The sequence below is a fragment of the Thunnus albacares genome, chromosome 1, assembly GCF_914725855.1.
Source record: "Thunnus albacares chromosome 1, fThuAlb1.1, whole genome shotgun sequence".
In the NCBI taxonomy this organism is placed as follows: domain Eukaryota; kingdom Metazoa; phylum Chordata; class Actinopteri; order Scombriformes; family Scombridae; genus Thunnus; species Thunnus albacares.
Window position 1 is genome coordinate 25,153,988 of NC_058106.1, and position 27,989 is coordinate 25,181,976.

At 38.4% G+C, this 27,989-nt stretch overlaps 1 protein-coding gene across 1 annotated transcript; it reads right to left on the reverse strand.

Moving 5' to 3' along the window:
* Window positions 1-27,844, reverse strand: cdh16 (cadherin 16, KSP-cadherin). Its single transcript, XM_044351744.1, has 18 exons — window positions 27,815-27,844; window positions 27,247-27,297; window positions 27,055-27,153; window positions 25,000-25,134; window positions 24,589-24,718; window positions 23,667-23,825; window positions 22,023-22,219; window positions 16,600-16,725; window positions 14,839-14,989; window positions 13,714-13,926; window positions 12,393-12,469; window positions 9,367-9,558; window positions 5,770-6,011; window positions 5,516-5,646; window positions 4,702-4,941; window positions 1,755-1,871; window positions 913-1,029; window positions 1-761 (listed from the first exon to the last, which is right to left on the reverse strand). The coding sequence occupies exons 2-18, from the start codon at window positions 27,289-27,291 to the stop codon at window positions 661-663; spliced, it is 2,472 nt and encodes an 823-aa protein (XP_044207679.1). The 5' UTR covers window positions 27,292-27,297; window positions 27,815-27,844; the 3' UTR covers window positions 1-660.
* Window positions 27,845-27,989: the final 145 nt, after the last annotated feature.

Here is a 27,989-nt window from a genome sequence, read left to right on the forward strand (position 1 = left end):
CAGTTTATAATGAAGAAGAAGCAAGCAGCAAGAGGGTAAAAGGAAAAGATTTCATGCAGTAAAAGTGACCAAATCCATTTCTACAAGTACTGTACAACAGACTCATATCTAAAGTACGGCATACACATGTATGAATTGATAAAATGAAAAGATATATAAGGATATATATAATTAAATAGAATTACACAGTTGTGGTGCAGTAACATGTTTTAATTCTGTTGATGTGTTTAATTAACTAAACTACAAATCAAATCTCAGCATTTACAGAGTTGTTTCTTTTCGTTTATGGTTTTATAACAGTCTTTGTGTGACAATTTATCATAGCTAGGAATTAAATAAATACCATGAGAACTCAATAACCAGATGTGTTTAACATAAATTAACAACAAGAATGAGCAAGTTAAGGAGGCACCATCTTGAAACGAACGACCAACTCCATAGCAATAAAAAAATAACAAACTTAAAACATAAAAGACAATGTAATCTTCCAAACATTAAACATGCATAAGACATCTTGACTAATCTAAAAACTAATTTTGCTTTCAGGTCAGTGTACATCACAACTTTGATCTAATAACTAGATTCATTTTCATACATTCTCCGCCACATCCTCTACAGCAACATTGGTATGTTGGTCCAGCAAGACAGAATACATCCTTTTTAGATCGACATTTTCAGTGGGACTCTTTCCTGGTTAGATTTGCTTGGCCGTTTAGGGTTCTGGTAGGACAGTCTCACAAACACAACAATGAGGATAGTGCCTGGAATAAAGAAAAACAGACACTGAGATATTCGGCAATGTCACTACAGTATGTTACCGCTCATTTGTATGTAAAGTGCAGTAATTAGTATCGTGAGGACATGTCAAATCTAATACATTATGATGGATTGCACAGCTGCCTCTCTGCTTACCTATGACTGCAAAGGTGCCAAGCAGAATGCCCACTGCAGACTGGATAGTTGGCATGCCCTGCAATTGCTTGGCAGCCATTTTGCAGTTCCCTCTGACGTTGCAGGGACACACTGTCACTAACAGGAGATTTGAGAGGAAAAACACAAAAACAACTCATAGATCCAGACTTTTTAATATCACACAACAATAGTTATGACTAAACAACAAACAGGGAATACAACTTACCTAAAGAATTAATGTTACAGTCAGGATTGATGTTTGGTGCTTAATTCCTCCAAGACAATTTGATTTAAGATATAAACACTTCCTCAGACTGTAAAAAATGGCTCCAATGATGATAAATAGGAATTTTACCTGCTATACATATGACAATATTTGTTTCATATATGAAAACTGAATTTCACATAGAAGGAAACAACCTAAAATATAATTTTCACATATGCATCACATGTGACTTTTTGTAAGATGTGTGCCAGAAGTTAAATCTAATCTGACTGCAAAATTGCAGAGAGGAAAACCTTGGAGAGCACTCTGTTCACGTACAACCCTAATCTTTTTTCCAACTGTTTATCCTGACCAGTGTGTGAGAAATTATGCTTTTTTTGTGCGATGTATGTAAGGTGTCAGCAGGTTATTATTGGGCAAAACACAGTCTTAAGAGCGCCACATAGTCATCAACCTAGAAAAATCATTTATAAAGCCCCATTGCATCATTAATAAACAAGAACAGAGCTAGGACAAGCTGGCACACAGGGGTTGATCTCTATTGATTGTTCCTATGCTCTTGTCCCATATCCTCCCCATGCTCACTTTAGCTCATCAGCAGGAGTGTCAGCATTACCTGGCAAGTTTATGAAGGTGCTCCTGGGAGGAGAGCTGCTGTCAGAGATGGTGAAGGGTACAGTGTACACCTCGGGGGCCAGGTATGGGATGTTTAGGGACAGGTTGGTGTGAGTATCTGAGGTACAAAACATTTGCTTGTTGGTTGAGAAAAAGTCACATACTGTAAAAATGTCACATACTGTAAAAATAAAATAAAAAAACTAATAAAATTAGGCTTTAGACAAAATCATGTACTAATTTTTGGTTGAATGATGAGGTAATGATTTGCATGCTGAACACAAATCTACTTCATATAGTTGAATTTAGATAACATTTACTTAAACAAAGCTCTGACAAGAAGGTCTGAGTTCCCCACTGAATTCTTTTGTACCTTTGATGACATTAAACTATAAAGAAGTAACAAGAGGAAAAAGAGGTATGGTGCTTGTAGATCAAGGTGGATCAGAAAATATAGTGACATATTTTTGTTCATAAAAAAAACAAAAAGTGTATAACCTCCTGTGCAGTGCTACAATTTCACACCAGTGCATTTTTCAAAACTACTTAAATAAGAACAGACACTACTGAAAAAATTAAATTAGACTAAATGCTCCATTACATCCCCTAGAAGGTAACTGCAATACTGGTATGTAAATTTGAAATATTTTGCTGTCATTTCTACTATCAAATGGGAAAAAACCTATTAAAGCAAATACTGCAGACATCCATCCCATTACACAATGCAGAAAGACTGATGGAGCTGTGTATGGAGAGGTCTGGAGTGTGTGACTCTTTATCTTATCTCTGTAAATCAGTCTAAAATACACGCCTGGTTGCATGACGTAAAAGCCCTGGCCAGTGAAGAGAAACATCTTAACAAGTTGTTTGAACCCTTATCTGAGGGTCTTAAACCCTACGCTTACACCTTACCATTATTCCCCTTCATGTTCCACTTGTCAGTCAGGGAGAGCTGTGCAGCACTTCTCTAGAGACTGTTAATGTTGTTTTCACTGTACTGTTGCATCTTTGCTTTGACATCTTTGCAGGTTTATTTTGTGAGCTCCTATCCACCTAAAATTATTTTTGAATGTTTGTGTTATCAGAAAATGCTTTATAGACCGCACTCATGTAGCACCTTTCTACCTTAACGGACAAAGCGCTTTACAATTTTTGCCTCTCATTTACCCATTCACACACACACACGCACAACACACGCACACAGACACCAATGGTGGTGCTGTGTTACAGGCAGAATGCATATATTACATTTTCTCCTTACTGCTATGAACAATAATGAACCAATAATTTCTACATTGAAAGGAACTGTCAGTCATTTGAACATGGCACATTTTAGAGTCTAAGAGACTTGAGATGAATGGTCACGACACACACACACACACACACACACACACACATGTGTGCACACACACACACACAAACACGCACATAGGTTCTTCTTTTCATGAAATGTTACACATTATTGGTGCGACCATTACTGGCTGCTACCAGGTGCAAAGCATTGTGGGAGATTCCTCTTTTAGCCCCCATTAGCTGGCAGGAACCCAGCAGTGACGCCAAAGAAATTACACAGAAGATATAATTACAGCTGGGCTCAATCAATACCAACAGGAACAGCAGAGTGAAAGGGGGAGATAAAAAAAAACCTGAGAGGGAAGTGGCTGAGCTGTGTGAATGACTTAATGACAGACGTCACAGCAGTAAATAGTTTGCATTAAATGAGCCCAACACTAGCAGTTTACAACTGCAGAAAAAAGAGTAATTACATTTTACCTCCCATCCCAGATCGAACTGAAAAAATCATGCAGGAGGAAAATAGAACAAGGCAATTTGCACATCTTCTGGGCCAGATCCGTTTCCTTGACAGTAGACATGAGTTTCTGTACCATACAGAAGGATGGCATTTTTACTATCTTAATTCCTATTAATCGGTGTAAGTCCAAGCTTCCGTCATGCTCTGCCCACTGGATGTACTTAAAAGTCCAATTATCAGTAGTGACACATTACTCAGCCTTGTTGCTTAGTTGAAATTTTGACCTGAATCACCAAATTTCATGGCAATCCATCTAATAGTTGTTGGGATATTTCACTACAAGCTAAAAACATCAATCTGCTTTTGGCACTACAGGAAAAGTTAGTGACTCACGAAAGTCTTTAGGATTCATCCTCGAATGTCTGTGTAAAATTAAATGTCTGTCCATCAAATAGTTGTTTTTCTTATTATTGTTATTTCAGTCTGAACCAAAGTGGTGGACTGACTGATCAACTGACAGACAGGCTCTTGCCATCCCTCAAGCAATGCCTGGCATGGCAAAAAATCAAACATGTTTAACTGCTGACAGCAACCCAGGTAGCAGGCCAACTGGGTGTCAGCTTGCATTCTGGTGCGAGTAGATGTAAAGCCAATACGGTTGCCAGATTTTGACTTTTGGGTTGATCTAGGTTGAGAATTAGCTCCAATTTGCAGCACTTAGGCTGGCTTGGAGCCAGTGTTGGCACCCAGAATCAGATCAGAGCCAATTCTGGCACGTGACTTGTCATGAGTAATCTATTTGCTGGATCTAGACTGTTTTTGGGCCTAGCCATTTTAGCTGAATCGTCAATCTCTTGCACACTACAAGAAGATGTGTTCAATCTGTCCATTGAGGCTGGTTTTGAATGATATGGAGTTTTTCCTGTTTGCGCATTCAGAGTATCTTTGAATTATAATAAAACATTCCAGTTTTATAAAATTTTAATTTTGTCAAGGATTGGCTAAAAATAATACATGCTTGTTTCACTTGTTAAATTAATTTAAAAAAGTAGCTTAGCATAAAAAAGGTACCTTTTTTCCCTTGATAGTTAATTTCATATACTGAACAATCATCTTTTCTCTTTCTTGGTGAATCACAAGACTAATACAGAATGCTGTGGGTTGGCTGGGTTCACCTAGTCTGTATACACCTCACCATTGATCGGTGTTAGCTTCCAGTTGCGTCGGACTGTAGCATCGCTGCGCAGGGAGAAGTTGAGTCGTCCTCCATGCTGCGGCCCATCGCTGTCCCGCGAGGCTAGCACCAGTGCTTGGTCTTCCCAACGAGGCGTACACAAGTACTTCCAGGAGTAATCCCCAACCAGCACCGGACTGTTGTCATTCACATCCAAGATTTGGACAGTCACCACGGTGGAAGCAGATAAGGAAAAGTTTCCTGAGAGGAACAAAAATTCATCAATATGTCAACAAGTTTAGGGCAGCTAACATTTCTTTTAAGCACCAGATACTCACAAATCATGACAGCTGTTTACTGAACGACAGATTAAGCTGATATACAGTTTGCAGGTGGTTATCAACATTTACTGTACATACCGTGTATAAAACAAGAACAAACTGTCATGATGTGAAGATGTCTAAATTGGTAAGCAGCTCAGTATTTTGTACTTGTGTGTGTGTGTGCATTGGTGCAAAACAATGTTATGAAATTTCAAAGTTAAATGAGGATTCTTCAGTGGAGAGGAAAAATAAATTGGGCTAATGAGTTGTTACATTTAAGAGTACATCTGAAGAAATTCAAAGAACAAGTCAACATACAGTACCAGTCAAAAGTTTGGACACACCTTCCCATTCACGAGAAAGTGTGTTCAAACTATTGACTGGTATTGTAGTAAAATGAAACACTGAATAACATGTAATTTAATTACTAATTCACAGTTGGATGGAATATGTGCTTAAGGCCATAGCCCTTCATTTAAATAGTTTTGTTTTAATTAGTAAAACTATCTTACGTCCATCCACTGCAATAACCTCCATGGTGTACGTGCTGTTCTCCTCTCTGTCCAAGGCCTGCACAGTCTTTAGTTCACCAGAGTATTTCCCTATTGAAAAGTACTTCTTAGTGTCCCCTTGAAGAGAATATCTGGAATGAAAAAGACAGGAAGAACCACATGTGCATCTCTGTGAAATAAGAACTAAGAAACTTAATGTCTCTTCCATGACTTTGATAATTATTCATACAGCACTCAACAATATCTTGATTTACCTGATTGGGTGAGAATCAGGGTCATAACCTCGGATGGTGGCAATAACTCGCCCTGGTTCCTCACCCTCTCTGACAGTCACCTCATAATGGCTTTGAGAGAGAATTGGACCTTCGTTTATATCGTCGACATAGATGGAAACTGTTGCCGTGGATGCAGGACCATAGCGGCCACGGACCAGAGCCACCGGGTTCTGAGCACTGAGCACGAGGATGTACTCACTCTCACGCTCAAAGTCAAGAACCTGCTCAAACGTAGATAAACATACACACACAGAGATGAAGGAACACATTATTGGTGACATGAGCTCAGTTTAAGTGTCAACATCCAACAGAGTTTAGAGAGTTTTGTTGAACTTCTAAAACATGACATACAAATTATCTGTAATGTCCAAAATGTCTTTACATTTAAGGGCCAATTCACCAAAACCTTGATCCCAAATATTTTGGACCTATTTTTAAAAGCCCTGATACAATTGAGAAAAAAAGGTTGTGTGCATTGTGTGGATGAACCCAGGGGACCAGGACACAGTCTGTTTCCAGTTCCCTTACATTTCTTCCAAGGAAACTGGATTTACTGGCAGCGTTGTTCTGTATTTCCAATATGAAGCAAACACTCTAGTCACAGGGAAAAGATCCAATCGATTCACTGTGTCATGATTGAACATTTTCCATGATGATGCACTGATTGCGACTACTATGTGACCTTGTAAAAATACCCCTGTATAAACACTGTTAAACAGATTTGTGTAAGTCTGGTCATAGATTATATATATGAAATTGTGTTCTTGTGGGGTTGTCAATATATAAATTCTAAATTGTAAAAGAGTGCAAAATTAACATATACATAAACTAATCTTTTCATTAACTTTATTACTTTTACTGCTGCTCTGCGATTAGCAGTACATGCTATTTTGGTTCAAAACATTTGCAGCAAAGTTGGGAGTATTAGATTTCAAATGATAGGATAGTTGTAATCTGACACTAAAAATAGTGACTGTAGCCTGTTGACTTTGTTTAAGGGATTAAAAACATGGTTTTATAATGGGATAAGACAAACCAGTTATACAGCAGTCAGTAATTTGAATAATTGTTGGGAATTTTAAGATTTTACAGATTTTAGAGGCAAAAGAATCAAATTTAAGACCAAGGAATAATATTATTGAATCCTGTCCAGAAGCTTGTGTTTCATGTCCTGTTTTACCCTTAAATCTGCTTTGTCTTCCCATAAAACAAGACATCATTAAACCAGTGTGGCCTGACATCATGCTGCTCAGACTGACTGCGTCTCTGTTGCCAGGGAGAGGAAACAGAGACCTTGGAGGGTGCATGAGCACTGCTGTTGACTGGAAGTGACGCATCAAACTACTCAGCGTGTATCAGAACATGTGTCCGGACTATCTGGAGGCTACAGTCAGTCATCTGAACCATTATATTGCTCAAATGCTTCACATGGTGGAATTACTTTTGATTGATTCTGCATTTCTTTGCATATTTAAAATGTGAATTAGGTGTCAGTGGACAGATACCTTGAACCTTACCCAATCCTTAAACATCTCCAGAATGTGTATCTAAAACTAATAATCATCCAGTTCTTCTTGTAATTAGTAATCTCATTGTAGCCTTATTTGTACTGTTAATTATTCATCGAATTACGCTCCATGCTTTTATTTAAATAACTGTGTTCCCATTGGGTGAGATGCATTATTCTGTCATTCTTTAGTGCATATCATAAGCTTCTATTTGCCTTCATTTTGAGTCAAATTTTCTCTCTTTCTCCTATAAAGATATCTCTTTTCCTATGATAATGAATTATTATTCCTTTAGATATACTAATCTATGAAATATAATGACTCAAACCCTCCTCTTGTTTTCTACTCTGGACAGATTCATGGCAATGAATCCCAATAGAAACCCAGTATTTTTTTTGTGTTTGTAGCATCATTGCATACCTGTCTCTTTTGGCTCGTCCTGTGCTATTCGGCTCGATTTTTTCACTTAAGCCACATTACAGCTTAGAAACATTTTTCTGATTTAAAATTAAGCTTACAAGAAATAGAACTGTCATAAATATAACATTCATGTAATATTATTATGGTTGCATTATTTTTCCTGCTAACGTCATTCTCATGATTCATTTTTGTTACATCACAAAATTTACACTTCAAACCAATGATTCACACATTTAGTCACTAATGGATGAATATGTATTGAGGGTTTATTTGGTGATTTAATTAATTAATGGTAAATGGGTGCATTAACATAATTAATTTCACCGTTACAACAAGCCCTGATTCACTTTACCTTAAAGAAGTTTGATGTAATTTTACTTTAACAAAATGATTTTACATGTGATGTAATGTCTAAAGTCTACTCTTCTTCCATCCTGATTAGATTCATCTCACTTCCCCTGGTTCATTATACATTTACCTCAGCAGCTTCTAGTCTGTGTGGTAAACTGCCATTAGTGTCTGCTCACACAATTTAATTATTCACTTGGGCTGTGAGCAGTGTGTAATTTCTAATAATGAAATGTGTCTGCCTTCTGGTGCTGACCTCACACTGTAACACAATGAATTAAAGGATTTGCTCAAGTGCATTTTAATCCACTGGGGTTTTACTTGTGAGGGATTTAAGCTTTAATTTTTACTAAAGTGAGCTAAATAAACAACAGTATCCCTCCTTGGTATTAGTTACAGTGGACTCTCCCAAGGTCAGCACATGTGCTTTAAACACAGCTGCTCGAATAGACAAGATTTTAATCTGTGCAATATGATATCATTTCTAAAAAGCAGAAGTCTTTGTGTGTTAATCTGAAATAATGCAACAAGATCCATTTTTAGCTTTTAGACATCTCCTGCTTTATCTCAGAGGAGCGTGTGTGACACACAGTTCAATCACATTCGTCAACTCCCACAGAGAGGTCGAAAATAATAGACTGTCTCCTGCCTGGCCCACTTACAGAGAGCACATCATAGAGTATACACACACACCGCCTCACACACACACACACACACACACACACACACACACACAAACATGCACACACACTTCCCCACACATCCTAAAACGCCCCGCTGGATTATAGGAGGCAGGCGAAGGGCGATGCACCCCGGGGACAGGAGAGATTATTGGGCTAAAACATTCCATTGTCATCTGGACTCTTTTATTATTTGACGCATGTGGGAATGAAGTACTGACGTATTGGAATATTATTTTCCAACCTTTCTGTCTGTGCCTCACATCTTCACACTGTGATATTAAAATCATGTCCTTGTAAAAATTACTTGAGTTACATGTGACGCCAAGAACAGATACATGCAATCATGCCAAAAATGGTCCTTGACATTAATATCTCTGTCTCTGAGAGGGAAAAGTTGTTTGTACACTCTCATATAATAAACAGGACGATAAACATAATCAACAATTTGGGTTAACTTTGGACTTATTAAGAGTTTCTGATCTGAATCACTGTTTTTAAGTTGATCTTAGTAGGGATGAGCTAGAGAGGAAATCAATAAGACCATTAAATGCACGTGTGTGTTTGTGTGTGTGTGTGTTTGTGTCAACAGAGGATAATTGATGGTTTGTGTTCTTTACCTGTGAGAGGACAAGTGAGACCTCATTGGTCTGCTTGTCTGTCACTAATATGAAGACCTCTTCCTCGTTTCCAGACTCTAAACGGTAGTCCACCTGCCAGCTGTCTCCTCCTCGAACATCAGCATCCCCTGCCAGCACAGCTGTGACTGTGGTGCCCACTGGAGCATCCTCTGGGATGTGAAAGGGCCCATACTGATGATGGGGAGGAGACAGAAAATGTATGATCACTCAGCAGAAACCATTCATTTATCAACAAAATACTCCTACACTGAAGTGTGTCTATGTGTAGTGGACGCCTACCTCAAGTCAATAAAGTCCATGACAAAGTTGCATCAATACCTCTTATTGCTATAATTACTCATTTACATTAAAACATTGTTTCTTTATTGATAGCAACTGGATTTTGGAAACGATACTGATATTTAGAATCTAAAATAATTTGATAACAGCATATAAACCAATATTCTTTTCTTATCCTCTGACACAACATTTTTGGCGAAGATCCCCAAAATGTAGTGTTGTTACAAAGATATATATATTGGAGGCAGGGTAATTTAGTTGAACATGTATATAAATGTATTATTCTCAAATGACTGCATTAACAGGTGCATTAAATATTAAATGATATTATTTAATATTTATCTCAGTTACAAGCCACTGTAATTTTTGCCAAAGACCCATCAGAGATGAGTGTCTGCTCGATTTTTTGACTGTGCTGATATGACTATTTGTGACTACATGTCAGTATACCTTTGCCCCTCGTTGCCCTCCTGGTGTTAGCTGACCTTTATTCACACACCTCTGTGTGTTTAGACAGCCTTTTAATCTGCCACTCACAGATGTCCTCTAGTGAAGCAGCCATGCCTCTGATCTGGCTGCCCCATCCACAGGGTCGCTGAACCCAGCCCTGTCACCACTCACCTCCCACATCACCCCCTATAGTGCTGCCTTCACATAGCCATGGAAAAAGCTGCACTACTAAGGCGTGACCCCGCTCAAGAGCATTTTCCACCTCTGTGTGTTTGTGTGTGTGTGTGTGTGTGTGTCTGTGGTAAGTGTGCATATTTGTTTGTAACAGTTTGAAAAGTACCATTCAGAAACACCAGTGTTTAAAAGATATGTGGGTTAATCCTAATGTGTTAATTGAACTTTGGGAATACCACAAGTACTGATGACATAAGAACAAATTTGATATTATGAAATAATGTGTCTGTACATCTGCATTGAACAACACTGTCTTATATTATTGGTCTGGACCTTCTTGCCAAAACTAGACTGCCAGTTTCCGCTGTTAAACTTCAAGACAGTACCTTCTCTTCTCGCTCAAAATAAAACGTTCCTTCACAGCTCATAATGTCCTTGCAGTCTTTCAGTGCCACTATGGTCTGACAGAGAGAACAGCCAGAGACTGGCTCCCCATTATCGCAGCATGATGGCTCTCCCACGTATTGCTCCCAACCCTCATGAGTTTTCTCGCTCCTATTATGCGGCACATGTGGGTGGAAGTGAGGGGATTTTCTGTAACTGCCTATCTTTAGTCTATTTTTCTTTCATACCAGCAGCTATGTTGAAATGAGGGAAACCACTTCATCCCATTTCATGCTGGGCCTGTGACTGCAGTCTTAATGAATGAAATGCCTTTCTCAACTGGATCACTAAGAAAAAATTCCATACAAATATATAAAATGGAAATGAGGATGCAATGGAAAAAAATGTAATAGCTGTCAGATTTACCCAAAAACTACACCCAAAACCATGTTTTTTATGGGATATCAGATTCAGAGATAGCTGTAAACCAAAGTTTATTTTAAATTTAAACTTTGCTTAGCCAGTCCCAATAAGGTAGAAAACAATCACTTGCAAGGGAGACCTGACTAAAACTACAGCACAATAATTGAAGTATGACTATGCTCCAAATAGTTTAAGAAACTTAGGACGCTAATTTCATTTTTTCCCACTGTCAAAACATTACCATTGAAAGAAAACCAAAGAATCCTGCACACTATCCATCACTTGAACTCACAAACACAATGTTTCGGTCCTCAGACCTTCAGGCAAAATTCATACAATCAAACGGTACAGACAGGTTTGGTCTGAGGACTAAAACCTGTTATTAAAATGAGTTCAAGTGATAGACAGTGTGTGGGATTCTTTGGTTTTCTTTTTATGTTTAAGGTTCCCTGTGGAGTTTTTGGCCTCTAGTAGCACTATGGAGAGGTTTTTTTTGAGTGGTTCCCCAAAGAAATGTGGTGAGTAACAGTGAATAAGCATAACTTTTGTTTGTTTACAGGGGAACTCCACAGGGAACCTTTAAGAGTTTTTGATCCCACGTACGTACGTAGACTTTATGGTGTGCAGGAACTTTTTTGTAATTACCATTGAGAAGTTTTCATAAATGTAAAATTGTTTTCCTTTTTCCTGTTATGCACTTCATTGTAAAAAAACATGACTACACTCAAGCTTTTTTACAGCCACCTTTCAAGCAGGGAGTAAGTGTTTAATACTAAAAGGATTTCGGGCAGAGAGCCACTATAAGAATTATTTTGTTTAGATTCATGCTAGTATGCTGCTGAAATAAAGAGCCAGCTCACACAGAAATGATGATGACATTGATTCTTACATAATTTTAAACATGTTCTTGCTATTCTGTAGTCATGATGTAGATTGTGGGCTATAAATAAATGAGTGGAAACTTCTCTCCAAAGGAAGCTTTATCTGATTAAACTCTACGAACACTGTCCACTTAGAGTACAAAGAACAGAATAAAACTCCTCCAATAACATGGTGCCATCTCTATAAGCCTGAGATTAGAGGGCATGCTGTATCTAGTTCCCCGCCAGGAAAATTAGATCACTGACCTGCAGAGCGGATTCACAGTCCTTAGTCCAATAGCCACTTATTATGGCCTGCGATGTTTGGCCTGCCTTTTTTCCAAAAGCTATTGTTTATCATGTCCTGAGCAGACCGATGCATTAGAAGTGTGACTTACTGTGTGTGTGTGTGTGCTTGAACATGTGCTCTCGTACCTCATGTTGGGAGAAGACTGGTGGGTTGTTGTTCTCATCCTGCACCGTCACAACCACAGTGCAGGAACTGTTTAGACCTGCCAGGGACATCATCACAACTTCTGTTAGTGACTCAGGGTCAGCCCATTACATTACACAAATAAAATATGTTGGAACAGCAAGTACCTCATCTTGCCTCCATCACATCCTGATCCATGAGTCATGCGGACCACATCATCTGTCACCCCAGAGGCTAGCATACATACTGTACATCCCCTGGACAATATAGTGTCAACAAAGCTACTGACGCACTAGCTTACAAAGCTAATAAACTTTTGTTTGTGACAGTTTCATTATGATGGTTTTATGTGTGTACATTATATTCCTTACTGGCACAGTAACACAGCACTTGCTTTCTTTTTTCTCCCTCTTCTCTCTCGGATTTGTTCATTGACTGACATTTGATGGATATAGTGATTGGCCAGTCTTCAATAGGGATGTGCAGAGAGCCCAGTATTTGTATTTGTATCTGTATTTGTTGAGGCAGCAAAATTATTTGTATTTGTATTTGTATTCAAGTAAAAATGGAAAGAGGCTTAAACATCCTGTTTTTATTTTATTACGCTTTCAATTTTAGAAAATCAAAGTGTTACAATAAGTGTTCATGAATAAACTACCTTATGAAGGAGGTCCCCACACTGGATCTCGAACTGGAGTCTCCCAGATCATAGACGACTGCATTGATTACTGAGCTAAAACTTTACTCATCACCTCATGGCAGACAGACCTCTACCTAGTTATACACCCATAACAAAGAGACAGTACAGCATGTAATGTGTAGGGAAGAACTTCAAAGGTGATTCTTGCTTTGCACTTTTCATTTATTGCCTATTTTTTACAACCTAACTTTGTGGACAAGGGGAACAACAGGTTACGGAGAGTCCCTTGAGAGCACTTTGGTTGTGTCAGTAGCTCAGCTTTATCTCTGGGGAACACCCCCAACTCTGGGAGTGATGTCCAAATAAAGAAATGTGCGTCATGTAGCAGGCGGATGTGACTCCCCTTGTTGAGACCTGCTGATAGACGTAACAGCAGAGCAGAGGAGATAGACTGAGACAGCGGTGTAACTGACCTGCGCGCTGGTATTTGACATGTTTTTTTTCCCCCGAAAACAAATAATTTAAAAAATAGTATTTGTATTTGTATGAAACAAATATTCATAAAAAACCCACTAATTGTGCTTCACTATCACTAGTTACATAGAGGATAGTGATGAGAATCCTGGTCTGTTAAGTCTATTTTAATGATGCGCTATTTTCATACTTCTTCCACAAATAATCACCTTTGGCATCCTCAGCAGTAATGGTGAGAGTGTACTGTGGTGCTGTGCCCTCCATACTGTCTGCTTGGACTGAGATGACCCCTGAGTCACGGTCCACTCTGAAGAGGGCACGTGGACTCTCTGGGATTTGGCCGACTAGACGGTAGAAGATCCGCACATTGTCTGTCTTGGGATCGTCATTATCGGCTGCCTGCACAGTCAGGATTTCCGTCCCTAGAGAGAGATACACCAGTAAAGTACACTTAAAATAAACCCTCTGAAATGCAAGAGCATCCGAGAGTCAACATTTCTAATTTCTCATTTTCTTACTTTTTCAAACAGCTCTACCTCAGCTTTCAGTTTCTGTAAAACAGCCAAAGAACCTAAAATGTTTTTGCTCTCTGCAACAAGTTGCAGTCACATAGCGCTCTGAATGAGAGAATAAGGGGGAGGAAGGATATAACAATAGCTTTCTCATTTAATCCTCACTCAGTGATTCCATTTAGATTAACAGATTGTCCTCTGTAATTCATTTCCGAGAACCAACTGTTTTAAAGCATCAACAAAAAAGCTTTTATGCCGAGACCTGATATGTCACAACACACCATGAGGTTTTTATGAGCACTGATAGAGTGCGGGTGCCTTCCCCAGTGTCTTGGCAAAAATCCCAATCTGCCTTCACAAAAGGTATCTGGCACTCTCAGCCATTTCATCACTGCAATGTCCCATCCAGCCAGTGTTTCCTCTACCTTATTATTGCTGTTGTAAAACAATATTCCGATTACTGGGCAAATGTTACAAAGGATTACTCAGAGGACTCCTTGTGTTGTTAAATGGTTATCCCTAATTTCAAAAGTAACTACATTTTACAACCATTTACAAGTGGATTTTTACAAGGAAACTTTGATGCATTTAAAATATATATATATATATATATATATATATATATATATATATATATATATACTAAATTTAATGGTTCAGGCAGTTATAGATGGTAACCAATTTCTTACAAAAATTATGAATCAGAATATTTATTCACATGTTGGGGGAGCAAAATTGTAACACAAATCAATACATTTCTCACAAATATTTCCTAAATTTTCTTCTCTAAATGCTAAAGATATACAGTCAGTTGTCACTTACCTCGAGCAGCCAGTTCCTTGACCACAGTATGGTACTGTGCCTGTGGAAAGGTGGGTCTGTTGTCATTGGCGTCACCAACCATCACTCTCAACTCCACAGGCTTGGCAATCTCTCTGCCATCTGGACGCTCCACCACAATGCTGATCTGGAACTGACAAGGCAAAAAGAGAAGACACTCCAAACAGTTGGACATATCGGGTCATGTTCAAGGTGTTTTCCCCATTTTGGACCTCACATGTAGACCCCATAGAGCAACTGGTAAGCAGTGCAGAATGTTTCCCTTTGTGCCTTTTACCAAATTTATAGGATAGTGAGAGGATCCTGCAAGTGGAGTAAGCTGGTAAACATGGATGGAAGTGCGAAAAAAGCTCCCTGAATCTCTACATCCATCATTCTGCACCTCTGACGGACACAGATGAGGACACACAACTAACAAAGTGAAAAGGCTCTTTCAGCACCATCACTCATGAGGGATACAGACTGATTAATGGAGCTGTATTTGGATATGTTTAGCATTTATTTGCTCTTTAGCACGTCCGCAGATTATCAATCAATTTAGCAGTGATGGTACGTATGCATCTACAACCTTTTACTTCAAACAAAATAGCAAAAATAACTTATATCTTTTCCACCTTTTCCTCTTTTTCCTTACTTCTACTAATGTTATGCACATTTTAAAACTACTAATACATTTAAATGTCCTGTAGTATACAGAAATACAAATGTGATGTTATCTCTTATATAAATTGCCAAACTCTGACCATAAGGCATCAGGCTGATGAAGCATTTTCCCATTAAACGGTCACTAGAGAAGACAGAAAGTGCAATGTGCCAGGAGCATGTGTTTATACACTAGTCATATCCACTAATGTAGCTCAGTCTCTCAGCGTTGTTCTTTGGCCACTTGAGCATTTGTGCCAGAATGTACTGTTCAGTGAGCCATTCAAAGCTCTCAGGAGATTAAGTTGTGTGCAAAACTCAAGAGTAAAATGCAAACACGTGAAGTTTAATTTGTAATCCTACAACACATAATGATCTGTCTGTCTCTCGCCTAAAGTGAACAAGATTTGAAATGAAGCCTTTAACTTTATAATCCTTGTCATAATAAAATAATTCTTTTTTTGTTGCCACAGGGAGGTTCAGGTTTAGATTATTTCCCTAATTACTCCTGTGCAGTTTAAAAATAGACTGTTCCCTGTGGCTTTGTTGCAATAATATGTGCCAAGGCCCTTTTAATTAGAAGATTATTAAGCTATAAATAATAAGACAATTCAAAGAGAAGTTTACTCTTGATGAACAATATGAGAAATTGTTTAGTGGCCTTAAGTGTGTCACATCCTATTGTTCTTTAGCATTTTGATTTAAAAACCTTGGTTATCTGGTTATTGCTGAGAGTTATTAAAAGATAATGAAATGCACTGAAAATTACTTGAAGGGAAAAAAGCAGCACTAGAAATTCTGCAGCATATCACATAGGATTTTGTTGGTTTTAGAAAAGAAGAATCTCATGAGAACCAGAAAATAATGTGCCTTTAAATCAGAGCAACTTAATATAAAGAGTCTATTGCAGCTGTGTTCTTTTACTATCACATGTGAAACAATCACAATAAAGCAGGGATAAACAGAAAAAAAGGTTTGCATACTTCATAAAGGTGCTGTGTAGCACCTACAGCCCTCATGTTTGGACATTTTAAACAGTAATCATAAACTTGAACATTCGTTATTAGGTGCTGGAGATGTTTAGCTTGCAGGTTTACAGACCTGGTCTTGTGTCTCTCTGTCCAGAGGGGCGTTGAGATAAATGACTCCTTCTCTGCTGATGGTGAAGAGCATCTCTGGAAACTCCCCCTCCAGACTGTACTCTGCCTGACTTCCACTCCATTTCACCTACATAAACACACACACACACACACACACATACACACACACACACACAAGAAAAAGTTTAATGAATACAACATCCCACATACCACAGCAAAGTATTGTAAACATGACTAACATGTTGACACCTTGCTTTGTCTGTTTTATAAAATGAATTTAAGTGGTATCTATCTAGGAAAATTATCATGACAGCTATTTAACAAGGCCTGCGTGATGCATGAGTACAAAGCTAAGCTACCATTTGTTTACACGATAAGGAGCCAACCAAATGCGCTGACAATGATGTGGAACAGAGAGCACAGCCAAAACTAACTATGCAGGCTGAGGGGGATTTTCCACTCTGCTTTACAGCCCTTGACAGAGGGCTGTGCAGTGGGGCTGAAAGGGCCCTAGTAGCCATCAAACAGCACCCAACAAGGAGAGGAGCCTGGTCATAGCACAGCTGATGCACACCCAGGGCATGTGTATCTCCTCATCTTACTGTCACACACTTCTCCCTTGTTTTGGAGATGGCTGCCCAAACGCTATGCTTCTGTATACACAAAGCCACTTCACACAGCTGGCTGCCTCTCAGTGTTATGGTGTGTTTCTGGACCTCAGAGCTTTAAAGTGATATGTTTAAAAGGCTGATTAATGATCAGTGACTGCACTATATAAAGTTCTATACAACATATCTATGAGGTCATCTGTTTTGCCTCTGTCAGTATTTGTGGAGCGTGTTCTGTCTCCCCTGAATGGTTTGTGTTTGAGCGCCTTGGTGTCTCTGTGGTGTAAATGACAGAAAACAGTACAATGGAAAGGAAAAACTAATTGATTAATCAACAAATTGTTTCAGCTCTAATAGTTATCAATACACAGTGAACTTTGGCATATTTCACTGTTTGTTAACAACTATTAAAGCTGAAACAAATTGTCAATTAACCTATTAGTTGATCGACAGGAAATTAATTTACAACAACTCTCTCAAATGTGAGGATTTGCTTATTTCATTTGTCATATTGATAGTAAACTGAATGTCTTTCAGTTTGGGATTGTTAGCCAAACAAAACAAGGAAATCCAAATATGTCACCTTGGTCTCTGGGTATTTTTCACTATTTTATGATATTTTTAATGAATTAAGAAAATTATCTGAAGATTAATTGATACTGAAAGGCCTTTTGTAGATCTATAAAATATGGATATAACATGATACTGATAATTTTATTGACACAGTAAATGTCTGTGTCCTACCACACACTACCTGCTTAGAGGTATCTTGCTAACAAACACTGATGAGAGCAGTAAGACTGAACCAAAACACTAAAATTGTAGGTGTAAAACCATAAAATGCTCTATAGAGTAGGGGGGCAGCTGCAGGCTCAGCTGATAACTCTCTTCACTGGATTCACAAGATCATGAGATCACACAAGAATCCATCCTGTCAGGCTTCAAGTTACGCACTTGTGGTCAAACCACTATTGGTTTGGTACAATTGTCATCCTGGAACTACTGGCAGCTACAGGCGTGGTTTAGGTGTAATGACAGCGAGAAACGATAGCCCATGATAGACGGTAATAGACAGATGGTTCATCCAATCATCTGCCAAGTATTTTTTGAAAGTGCCTGACCTTTTCCAAACAGACTTCTCAGATGGTTCTGTGTAACAAACCATCTGACGTGTCAGGTTAATAATTTTCTGTGGGTTTGTCATTACAAGCATCTGCTTCCACATACACATAGTCATTTGAACCATTGTTGTTCTAAAAATATTGATTATAGTAGCTTTAATGTTGGTGTTATTCTCACTAACGTGAGATCACCTCTGATGACTAATGTTAGCTGAAGCACCATGTTCATACAAATATCATTTGTAATATTGAACACCGATTGTGAGACCATGAAGAAGGTCTAGTGAGGTTCAAACTAATTCAGCAACAAATAATCAGATTTTAGTTAACAGTGAAAACTGACTATTTAATGCAGTTAAGAGCCTTGAATCATTCATTGATAGGCACTGAGGCCTCTATTCCACTCCAAAGTCTCAATAGATTGCATTACTGAGTTCAAGTAGTTGTACTGATTGCATTACACAATCAAAGTTTTAGGCAGGCAATCAGAACCACGCAACAGATACCAGATTGAAATTAACCTCCCTAGCCCCAATGACGCAAAAGTACTGATAACAAATGCCTGGATTTCATATTTAAAATTACAGCCAGAGCTTGTTTTGATCTGATTGCAGAATCAGTCAAATTGATCACACAGCAATCTCGGCTTACTTTTATAACTGATTTTTACACAGAAACGGACGATGGCAAAAACTACATAAAGTGCACTATGAGCAGCAGATTGATTTCAGCATCTTTCAAGTCGTTGTCACACAATGGATGGTGTCAGCACAAGTAAAAGTCCAAATTTGTTACAGTTGAGTAGATGTGGACATGACTGCTTCGTTTATCTGGAGACAGTGGGGGGAGGTGAGATCCATAGAGTGGGTCCTTGAACATGACTATCTGTGTGTGTGTCATAACAGCGGTTAGTCCCACCACCTACTGAGCGCAGCAGTACGATCACTCAGCGTGGGAGAAATGAGGCTTCCCCCAAGTAAACACCATGTTAACCTAATCCAGTTTTGTGATTTAGATTCTGGATGGGGATAGCTGGGACACTGTAACTGTTTTTATGTGGATATTTCAGTGATGATCTTCATTTCTCATTCTTTTAACACATTTTTCATCAGAATGTAAGCAGATACAGAAGGGGAGTCTGTTCAGTAAAATATTCTCACATAGTACCTTTTACATATAGTGGCACAGATGTTTTTCAAGCTGTGTAAAATAGCACTTATTAGGAATTAAAACTACATGACAGATATAATACATGATAGATTTTATTGTAGATTTGAATTGGCCTTTGAAAATATGACCAAAAAAAAAAAAGAAAAGAAAAATCAAATGTGCCTACACTTGTGAATCCACACATTTTCAGTGGGTGGAAGGGGCTGTTAGAACAGGAGAGATGAGAGGCTGAGGGCGAGTGAGGGGGAGGTGGGAGAAAACAGGAGGAGGGGGAGGTATTGTAATGTACCTACTGGACACAGTGACTCTCAGAACCTGCACAATGCATTTAATTCAGCATCGGAATTATCACCGCAAGCCTCTTTTGTTTCCACAATTCTCAGAAGTGAATGAATAAAATGTTTTTTTCCCACGCAGGCGTACTGTAGCTACACTGGTCCAATGAAATAATGGCCGTGCATCATACAGATGTCTTTTGAAGATTTATTTTATCTCTGTCTCTCTTTCGTCACCAGACACCGTGAAAAATACAAGAAAATAACTGACATAAAAAGTTTAAAATATACAGTCTCAGTCATTTTTTAAAGTCTCTCAAGCTAGTGTCCATGAATAATCAGGCCCAAATACATAAGCACAACAGAAATGTGATGAAATCAAATAAAATTACTGAAAACATGTTACTTTGTCCATGTAAAGGCACATCAACACACATTATACTATCTGGGACCATGTGCGGAATAAGGTCATTTGGGGGTCTTTCGTCTACATCCATGTCGACTCTGACGCACAATGCCATGGTCATGCCCTTAACTAAACTCTGGTCATGTGACCCGTTACACTCTAAATTACAATAAAACCTTATTTAAAGAGCACTAAATTTTTTCAACCAAAAATTGTTTTAAGGTGGTATATTTTAGACTTTTTTTTTATCCATGTTTCCCTTTTAACATCTTATTTATACTATTACTAATTTTTTAATGGTTGTATGAACTCAAATAACCATGAATTTATGACATATGAAATAAGCATCCTCACAAAGGATATGTGCCACTGCTAGCTGATTTTTTTTCAAGTGTTACAAATCCTCTGAGGGCTTTTGAGTTATTTATAGCCATAGCTGATATGGCTAATATTAACAGCCAAAAGACAAGGGACAGACACAGTGATATGTTACGAGAACCTGAGGTGACAACTTTGAACAGAATTTAAATGTTATAGTACTGCAACAATGCAGGACAGTTCATTCCTACAAAAGTTAAAACTGTCTCTTTTAAATAGAACTTAACGAGATAGTTGATTGATGATCAGATATCATCAGGTGACACATTTTTGAGTTTTTTACTATATGCCGCGGTGAAACATTCTGATGGTATCAGTACTGCCAACCATTTCCACTATTTCCATTACCGTGATTATCGTCATTTTCAGAGGACATTGTGAACATAGAGCAGTGCTCCTGCCTTCATTAGCAGTTTGATTTTGTTAGCCACAAGGAAGGAGCTTTCTACTGGTCAGACAGGCAGAATAACTACTGCACAGAAAACCAGGCTCCTGTCTGTCAAGCTCTAACGATTCTGGTCATGACTTCCTGTATTAACATTAGTCGTCAAGCCACTGAAGCATGGCTAGCTTACAAATGTTTAGTTGTAACGTTCTGTGAGAAAGAGCCGCATTTTACCTGACTGGCAGACGTGCATCGAGATCACACACATTACACATTACAGTCGAAACTGTTTTTGATGTGATTTCTTAAAGACTCCAACAAAGCTGCAATATACACACTGTGAAGTTATTTAACTGTACTTTAGAACTAATAGTAGGATCGATCGATTAAATGATTAATCATTTCAGCTCGAATGGAATGATGTACTGCCACAGCAGACATGGTTACATAATTGGTCAAATATTTTTCAAAATAAACAAGAATGATTGTCTATGGAGTTAGTCATGATTTGCCTCTAGATGACATCACTACAGACTGTTTCAATGCTGACCAACATGAGGGCAGCCTTGTTAAAATATTGTTAAAAAAGTATAGTATGAGTTATGCAATATGATTAAAATAACATATTTGAAGTCTTTCTTGGGTTGGATTCTGCCTTTAAGCTGCTGGGTTTGTATAATACCCCTCAGAGTGGTGGTGGTGGTGATGGTGAAGGGTGGGTGGGAGAGTGAGTGATTATGGGAGTTAAAGTGACTCAGTCAGGAGGTAGCCGGAAAGGATCCATGGCATTTGAACGGCATCAATAATTCAGTATTTGGTCACTTAGGATGACCCAAGAGACTCTAAAAACAGCAACTGGCAATACGATGCCACTTTACTCTGTCCAGGTTATTGACTGTTTGTTTCATAGTAATATGATATCACAGTTGTAACTGCATTAACAATAAAGTCAGCACTTAGTCCGAGTTGTTTGTGTGAATTATAGTAAAAATCGAATAAGTAAAAGTGTTTTTATTGCTGATGGGTAGATGGGTTAAAGTGTTTGACTGAGTACATGTTGATGAGGGATTTGCCACCTCACCTGTGAGATGGGGATGGGGTACGGGCCTGGGAGGTTCTCCTGTAGTCGCACAGGGTCAGGTGATGCCCAGGTGTTTCCAGTCACCTCAACGGTGACAATGCCAGTGGTGAAGAAAGCGTTAGCCTTTCCAGCCATGTCTTTCACCATCACTGAGAGTTTATAGCGGCCACACATCTCTGGGTCCAGAGTAGAGGCTCCTGGTGGTCACATTGGAATAGATGATATAAGGACATATTTCAACATCAGTTTTTTCAATCTCATTTCAGACTTACAGTAACCTCTTTATACAGTCATTCATATATTTTAGTCTGTTTCATGACAAGATACTGTATGTGTTCAATGTCCTATATAAGGAAAAGGCCACACAAAAGAAAATAAATGTAAAGAGATACAAAAATAGTGAAACATGAAGGCTTATGGAAACACAGAAAGTTTTAGCTGACTATATTTTACCTCAAATGACTGAAACATTAAACAGATCCCATGCTAAATTTAGAATACTTTCCTTATCTTACTTACTTACTTACTTATCTAACTTATTAATTTTCATTTTCTTACTGAGATGGCAGGGAAATAAGATTAGCAAACCAGTATAAAGGTTATCACAACCATCTGTTAGTAGAAAATCAAGGAGGTCATTTTCGATTTTCTCTGGTATTATGAAGCTGTGTGGAAACCAGCAGCAGCAGTGTGGGCCGGAAGGGACTGGCAAGCGTGAAAGTCATCCAGCTCCTGCCAAGCCGTAACAAGGGGCAGTGTGAAAGCTCTGGAAATAGCATCAGCATACAGGACTTCACTGCATGTGTGTGAGGATGTATGTGTACTGTATATGTAAGTCTATTTGACTCAAAAAGGAATTGTGGGCCAATATATTTGCATCACTTCGTATTTTCTAACATTAATATTAACAGTAGCTCTGAACCAACCCGAACCACCAGATAAATGCTAGTTTTTCTCTGAAATGTCTATTTCTTGTCTTTCATGTATAAGTGAGCCTTTTCGTTCATTGTTTCATTCAATCAATTCATTACATTTTCTCCCATTTCATTCCTATTTTAAAAACTGCAATAAGTAGTAGGCTTCTGGCAAGTATTAGAGCTCCTCTTCACACACTCAAAAACTTTATTCAAACCAGAGATTGTTTCCATATTAGCAATGACATCATAATTAAAGCCCAACCAATACTGGACTTTTGAGGCTGATAAAGATCAATATTTTAGAGTTTCTAAATCCAGTGACAATACATATCGTCCCAGACATTATACAGATGAAAAACAAAATTGTCAGTGCTCTCTGGTAGACAAACTATGTATAAGACTTAATTTAAACTACTTCAAACACCTATTTGGCATTTCTGTTCCATAACCATGTGAACTGTGTGAACACTGCAAGCACACAAAATTAGAAATGAGAAAGTATTCTCGAGCATATGAAAAAGATAGACCTCTGAAGTGGCATGTTTACCCTAAACTGGGGTACACTTTGTGCCCTAGTATCTGTAAACAAGTATACACTGAAAAAGGAGTGCTGCCCAGTAGCTGACCTCACTGAAAAAAAAACATGCATCCAAAAATTTCCCTGTGGGGACCAACAAAGTATGATATTAACTTGATACTTTTCCTTCAGTATCTTGTCAGGACTGACCTTCCTCAGTGAGGGAAACCTCTCCAGTGATGGAGTCGATGAAGAACATTTGACTGGAGGGAATCCTGGGTGTCTGTTCCATCAGACTGAAACGCAGCTCAGCGTGGGCGGTGTTGCGGTCATCACGGTCCAGCGCCTCCACCTGCATGAACGGGATCCCTGAGAGACACGGGTGGCGCAATGTCAAAAAAGTTACCTTCTGTGTCACAACCGTTTCGCCACACCACAAACTCAGAGCACATTACCTTTCTGAATGTATACAAAAAGGGATAAAACATGGATTGTACCAATCAGGATGTTTCAATCAAAACCAAAGACATATATGTGTCTGGTTTTGTATATAGGTATAAGGATATTGGTACCCAAGTTAAAAGATGATACAGCTGCAAAAAGCCTGTTTTGCACATACATGACAATGTGCAATAATATCACCAGCCTTCATTGTGGGCAATTTAGAATAAAAAAAAAAACAAGATAAGAAGCTGCCCATAACAGAGTATGTACCATCATGACTTTTTGGTGATAAAAAGCCACACATGCAGTAGAATGAGCTAGGATTTTTGGAGAGGTTCTGCAGCCTCAGTTTTCATGTTTTACTGACAATGGTTTTATTGCTCATCTCTTCCAAGAACAGAGCGTTAATTAATTAACATAAAATACATTTGGATATTGTATCTGAGCTGATGTGATAGCTGAGCCCTGTGACAGTTTGCAGAAAAATATTTTTTAGTGTAATCAAATCATTAATTCTATTAAAACTGAGGATAAGAGTAAATGGCAGTTTCCAGGGATACATTAGGCATGTTCTCCATTGTTTAAAACTGAATGAGTATTTGTATTTCATTTGGCAGAATTGACAAATGTGACCCAGACTGAATAAGGTTGTGCAACATGGTGACATCAGAGCTTAAGCTTCTCGTGCCTTTGAGAAGCCCGAGCTGCACGCTGCCTCTCATGCTCTCCTCAATGAATGTGGGCACATTGTCGTTCTTGTCGATGACAAACACTTCGATAGTGAAGCTCTGATGGTGTACAGATGTTCTGTAGGACACCTGCAGTACACACACAAACACACAAACATATTCCGTAAGCATTTTTGAATTACACGCTGGCACACAGTCATACTAATTCTACTGAGTGATGAATTCTTCATACATTATTAAGCATACAGTAAGCACATAAATCTCATGATTAAAATAGGAAAGAATATCCAAAACCTGATTATGGTTTTTGTAATTTATGTGAATTTTATGCTGTTTATCTATCCTAAATTAAAGAATTTGTGACTGCTATTCATGAAAATGCCATGACGAATATATGATATGATGAATACCTGCAGAGAGTAAGACGGCTGCTTCTCTCGGTCCAGTGGTTTTAGGGCATACAGAAACTGAGCGTCGACTCCAAATATCCCCTCATCATCCCCCTTTACCACCACGTCACTGTAATTACCTGGCAGGCTGTGGAGCTGTGCAGCAGAGTAAAATTCATAAAACATCAGGTTGTGTTCCTGTTTAAATGCACGCTATATGCAGAAACAATAAAAGTGCAGGACTGGACGGGAAGGGTAGCAAATAGGGTAGTTACTGCAGCCACTAGTGATTTGATTTGAATTTGTACTATGTGTGGTCAAATGTTGACTTATAAGAGATTCAATAATATAAAACCCATAGAATCTGCAGCTGTTTTCCACTTGCCCCCCCCCCCCCCCCCCCCCCCCCAAAAAAAATAATATTAATATAATAATATTTTTTCTTACTGTCAATAAGTCCCATGAAAACACCAAAACCAACAATAACTTGAGTCTACTAGGAAGTAATACATTTAGCCAGAGCCCGGTGTAGTGTATTCCTCTGTGCCATAGATCCCCATTGTTGTCCAAAGACTATTAAAAATGCATCAACGCATCATATTGCTCAAAACTACAGTACCTATTTTAGGGAATTACTGAGAAGAAAATGAAATTATTTATTTGTGACCTGTTTTCAAAGGTTTAAATCTCTAGTAGGAATGAATGGGCTTGGGGCTACAGACTGGGGAGGGAGGTTGGAAAGTATTGACAGATGACTAATGCATTGTTGGTTTTGGTCTTTAAATGGAATTTGTTGACAATAAGAAAATACAGAGTAAGGCCTGCTTTATCAATTAAATTTTCTTTTTGCCAACATCCTACCATTCAACTTGTTTGATGACCCAATTATTGTGGAAAAGAATAATGCAACACTGTAATACTTTGCAGAAAGGTTCAGCCTGATCAATTGGTACAGATGTTTGAAATTCACTAAAAAGGTCCTCTCAAAGCAAAAACATCAGTCATTAAAATTGATCTCTCTTATACCAGGTCATGAGGTGACATTTTAAGTGCTTTTATACTTTGTAAGGTTTGCAAAATGGATCATTCAAAAAGTTAGAATACAAGAACTGACAAGTGTTGCCCCTTCTAATGTACAGACCATCATGAAGAGCTTTTACCTCGAACGAATCCGGAGCAATTATTATGTCCTTTCCATTTATAACACAAAGTGGGGTTATTATCCAACTCCTCCATTCTGACCATTAACATGCTATTTAAAGAGTGTTAATGACACTGAGTCTCAGCGCAAAGAGTGAAAATATGACTGTGTTTCATTCAAGATGTGGTGACGTCACAATGAAACCAATTAAAGTGCCAGCTACTCATGCTGTTGAATTATCCAGAGGATGTCTGAGTGACACGCATGAACAAAACACCCCGCCTGCCACCCAGCTGGACTGAATGCAGAGGCTGGGTATGACGCCTGAAAAACATTGTGAACACTCCAATTATAGTCTACTGATGATGACAGCATGTTCATACATCTTTAACCTTGAGTGCAGTTGGGGGAGAAAAGAGACTAACCTAACCTTTGGTTTCTGCAATGATTTTTTTTACCGCATTCCTCATAACTAAAAGACAAACAAGCTCATAAGGTTGGCAGGAGACTTTTGCATTTACCTGGGTTAATCTTGAAGAAATGTAGTGATTTGATGTTGAGGCTTTGAGTGCATTAAATCTGATCAAATATTGAGAGATCATTCTCTATGAGCAGGTATTGGAACATTTCTTTTCCAGTTGTGATTAATGCTTGTTGGCCATACAGGGTTAATGTTACTGCCATCCTTCATCTCAAATTACTATGTTTATGAATATGAGATATGAGAATAAAAACTGCCCTAAATATTGTACACTTTTGCTGATTTTCCATTTGAATTCATTTACTGCAATGTCATATGTTCACATTTGTAATACATTCAGATGGTAAGATTATGAAAATAATGAGATTTATACATCTATTTTGTTTTCTATGACGGCTGTGAACAAAAGAAGAACTTTTCTTTGTAGAATAAGTTAAAAAAGGAACTGCCTTACCTTGGCTAAGTACCATGGGAAAATACCATCGTAGTTTTCTGGGACACCTATTTTAACATTTGCCCCAGAGCATGGTGCAAATGTGTTAAGTATCACCAACTGTGAAACAAGACATCAACCTCATCTTAGTGACTTTGTTCATGCAGCATTTTGCTATTATAACAATTCAAGTGCAGGTTAATCAAATCTTACTGTGAGAGCAATGATGAGCATGGGTATAGCCCTTCTTTCAGCCATGAGTCCCTGTGAATGTGGCACAGCATTTCAAAACCACATGGCCTCAGCCCAACAATCAACACAATTTCTCTCTCGTTACTGATTCACCACCATGGAAGTATTTCATACACTAAGATTTCACAGTTTTTACATGACTGACAGCCTGCATTTAAATGCGTAACCACCTACAAAGCAGATGTCAGTGGCACAAAAAAACAAATTAGACACGTTTGATTTGAAAGTTAAACTCTGGTTTATGAAAATCAAGTTGGTTGAAAACATTACCTAAATATCTGTCAAATATCTTTTAGACACATCAATTTTTTCAGCTATATCAAAGCACAGGCTTTGCATCTGTATGCACCAGTTCCTCCAATGCATTACATATACCGTTAACTCCAATTCATGCCCCTAAAGTTTAACAACAAACTGAAGACATAGTTAAACAACTGTAGATGATGACAATGATGAAGATGACAAAGAGTGCCATCAGTCACTACATTCTGAGACCATTTTAAATAAAAACGTTCCTTTTGTATCTTACCTTCTCCAAGTGATGTGTGTGCTCCGCTGTGTGTGTGAGAGGAGTTTAAATTGTGTGGAAAAATTGTGTTCTTGTACTCTTGTACTCAGTGGGATTAATGGTTAACACCTTCACATAAACATGCTTAACTACCTTGTTTCCTTCCTGCAAAACCAATGGCCAGTGCAGTTCCATT

Excerpts from the sequence above, each read along its gene's own strand:
- cdh16 (XM_044351744.1), bottom strand. The coding sequence starts at position 27,291 with ATGGCTGAAAGAAGGGCTATACCCATGCTCATCATTGCTCTCACA. Across the intron at positions 14,990-16,599 it reads ACAGAGAGACACAAGACCAG|TTCCAGATCAGCATTGTGGT; the intron begins GTCTGTAAACCT and ends TTGCCTTGTCAG. Across the intron at positions 762-912 it reads TGGCACCTTTGCAGTCATAG|GCACTATCCTCATTGTTGTG; the intron begins GTAAGCAGAGAG and ends TCTTTATTCCAG.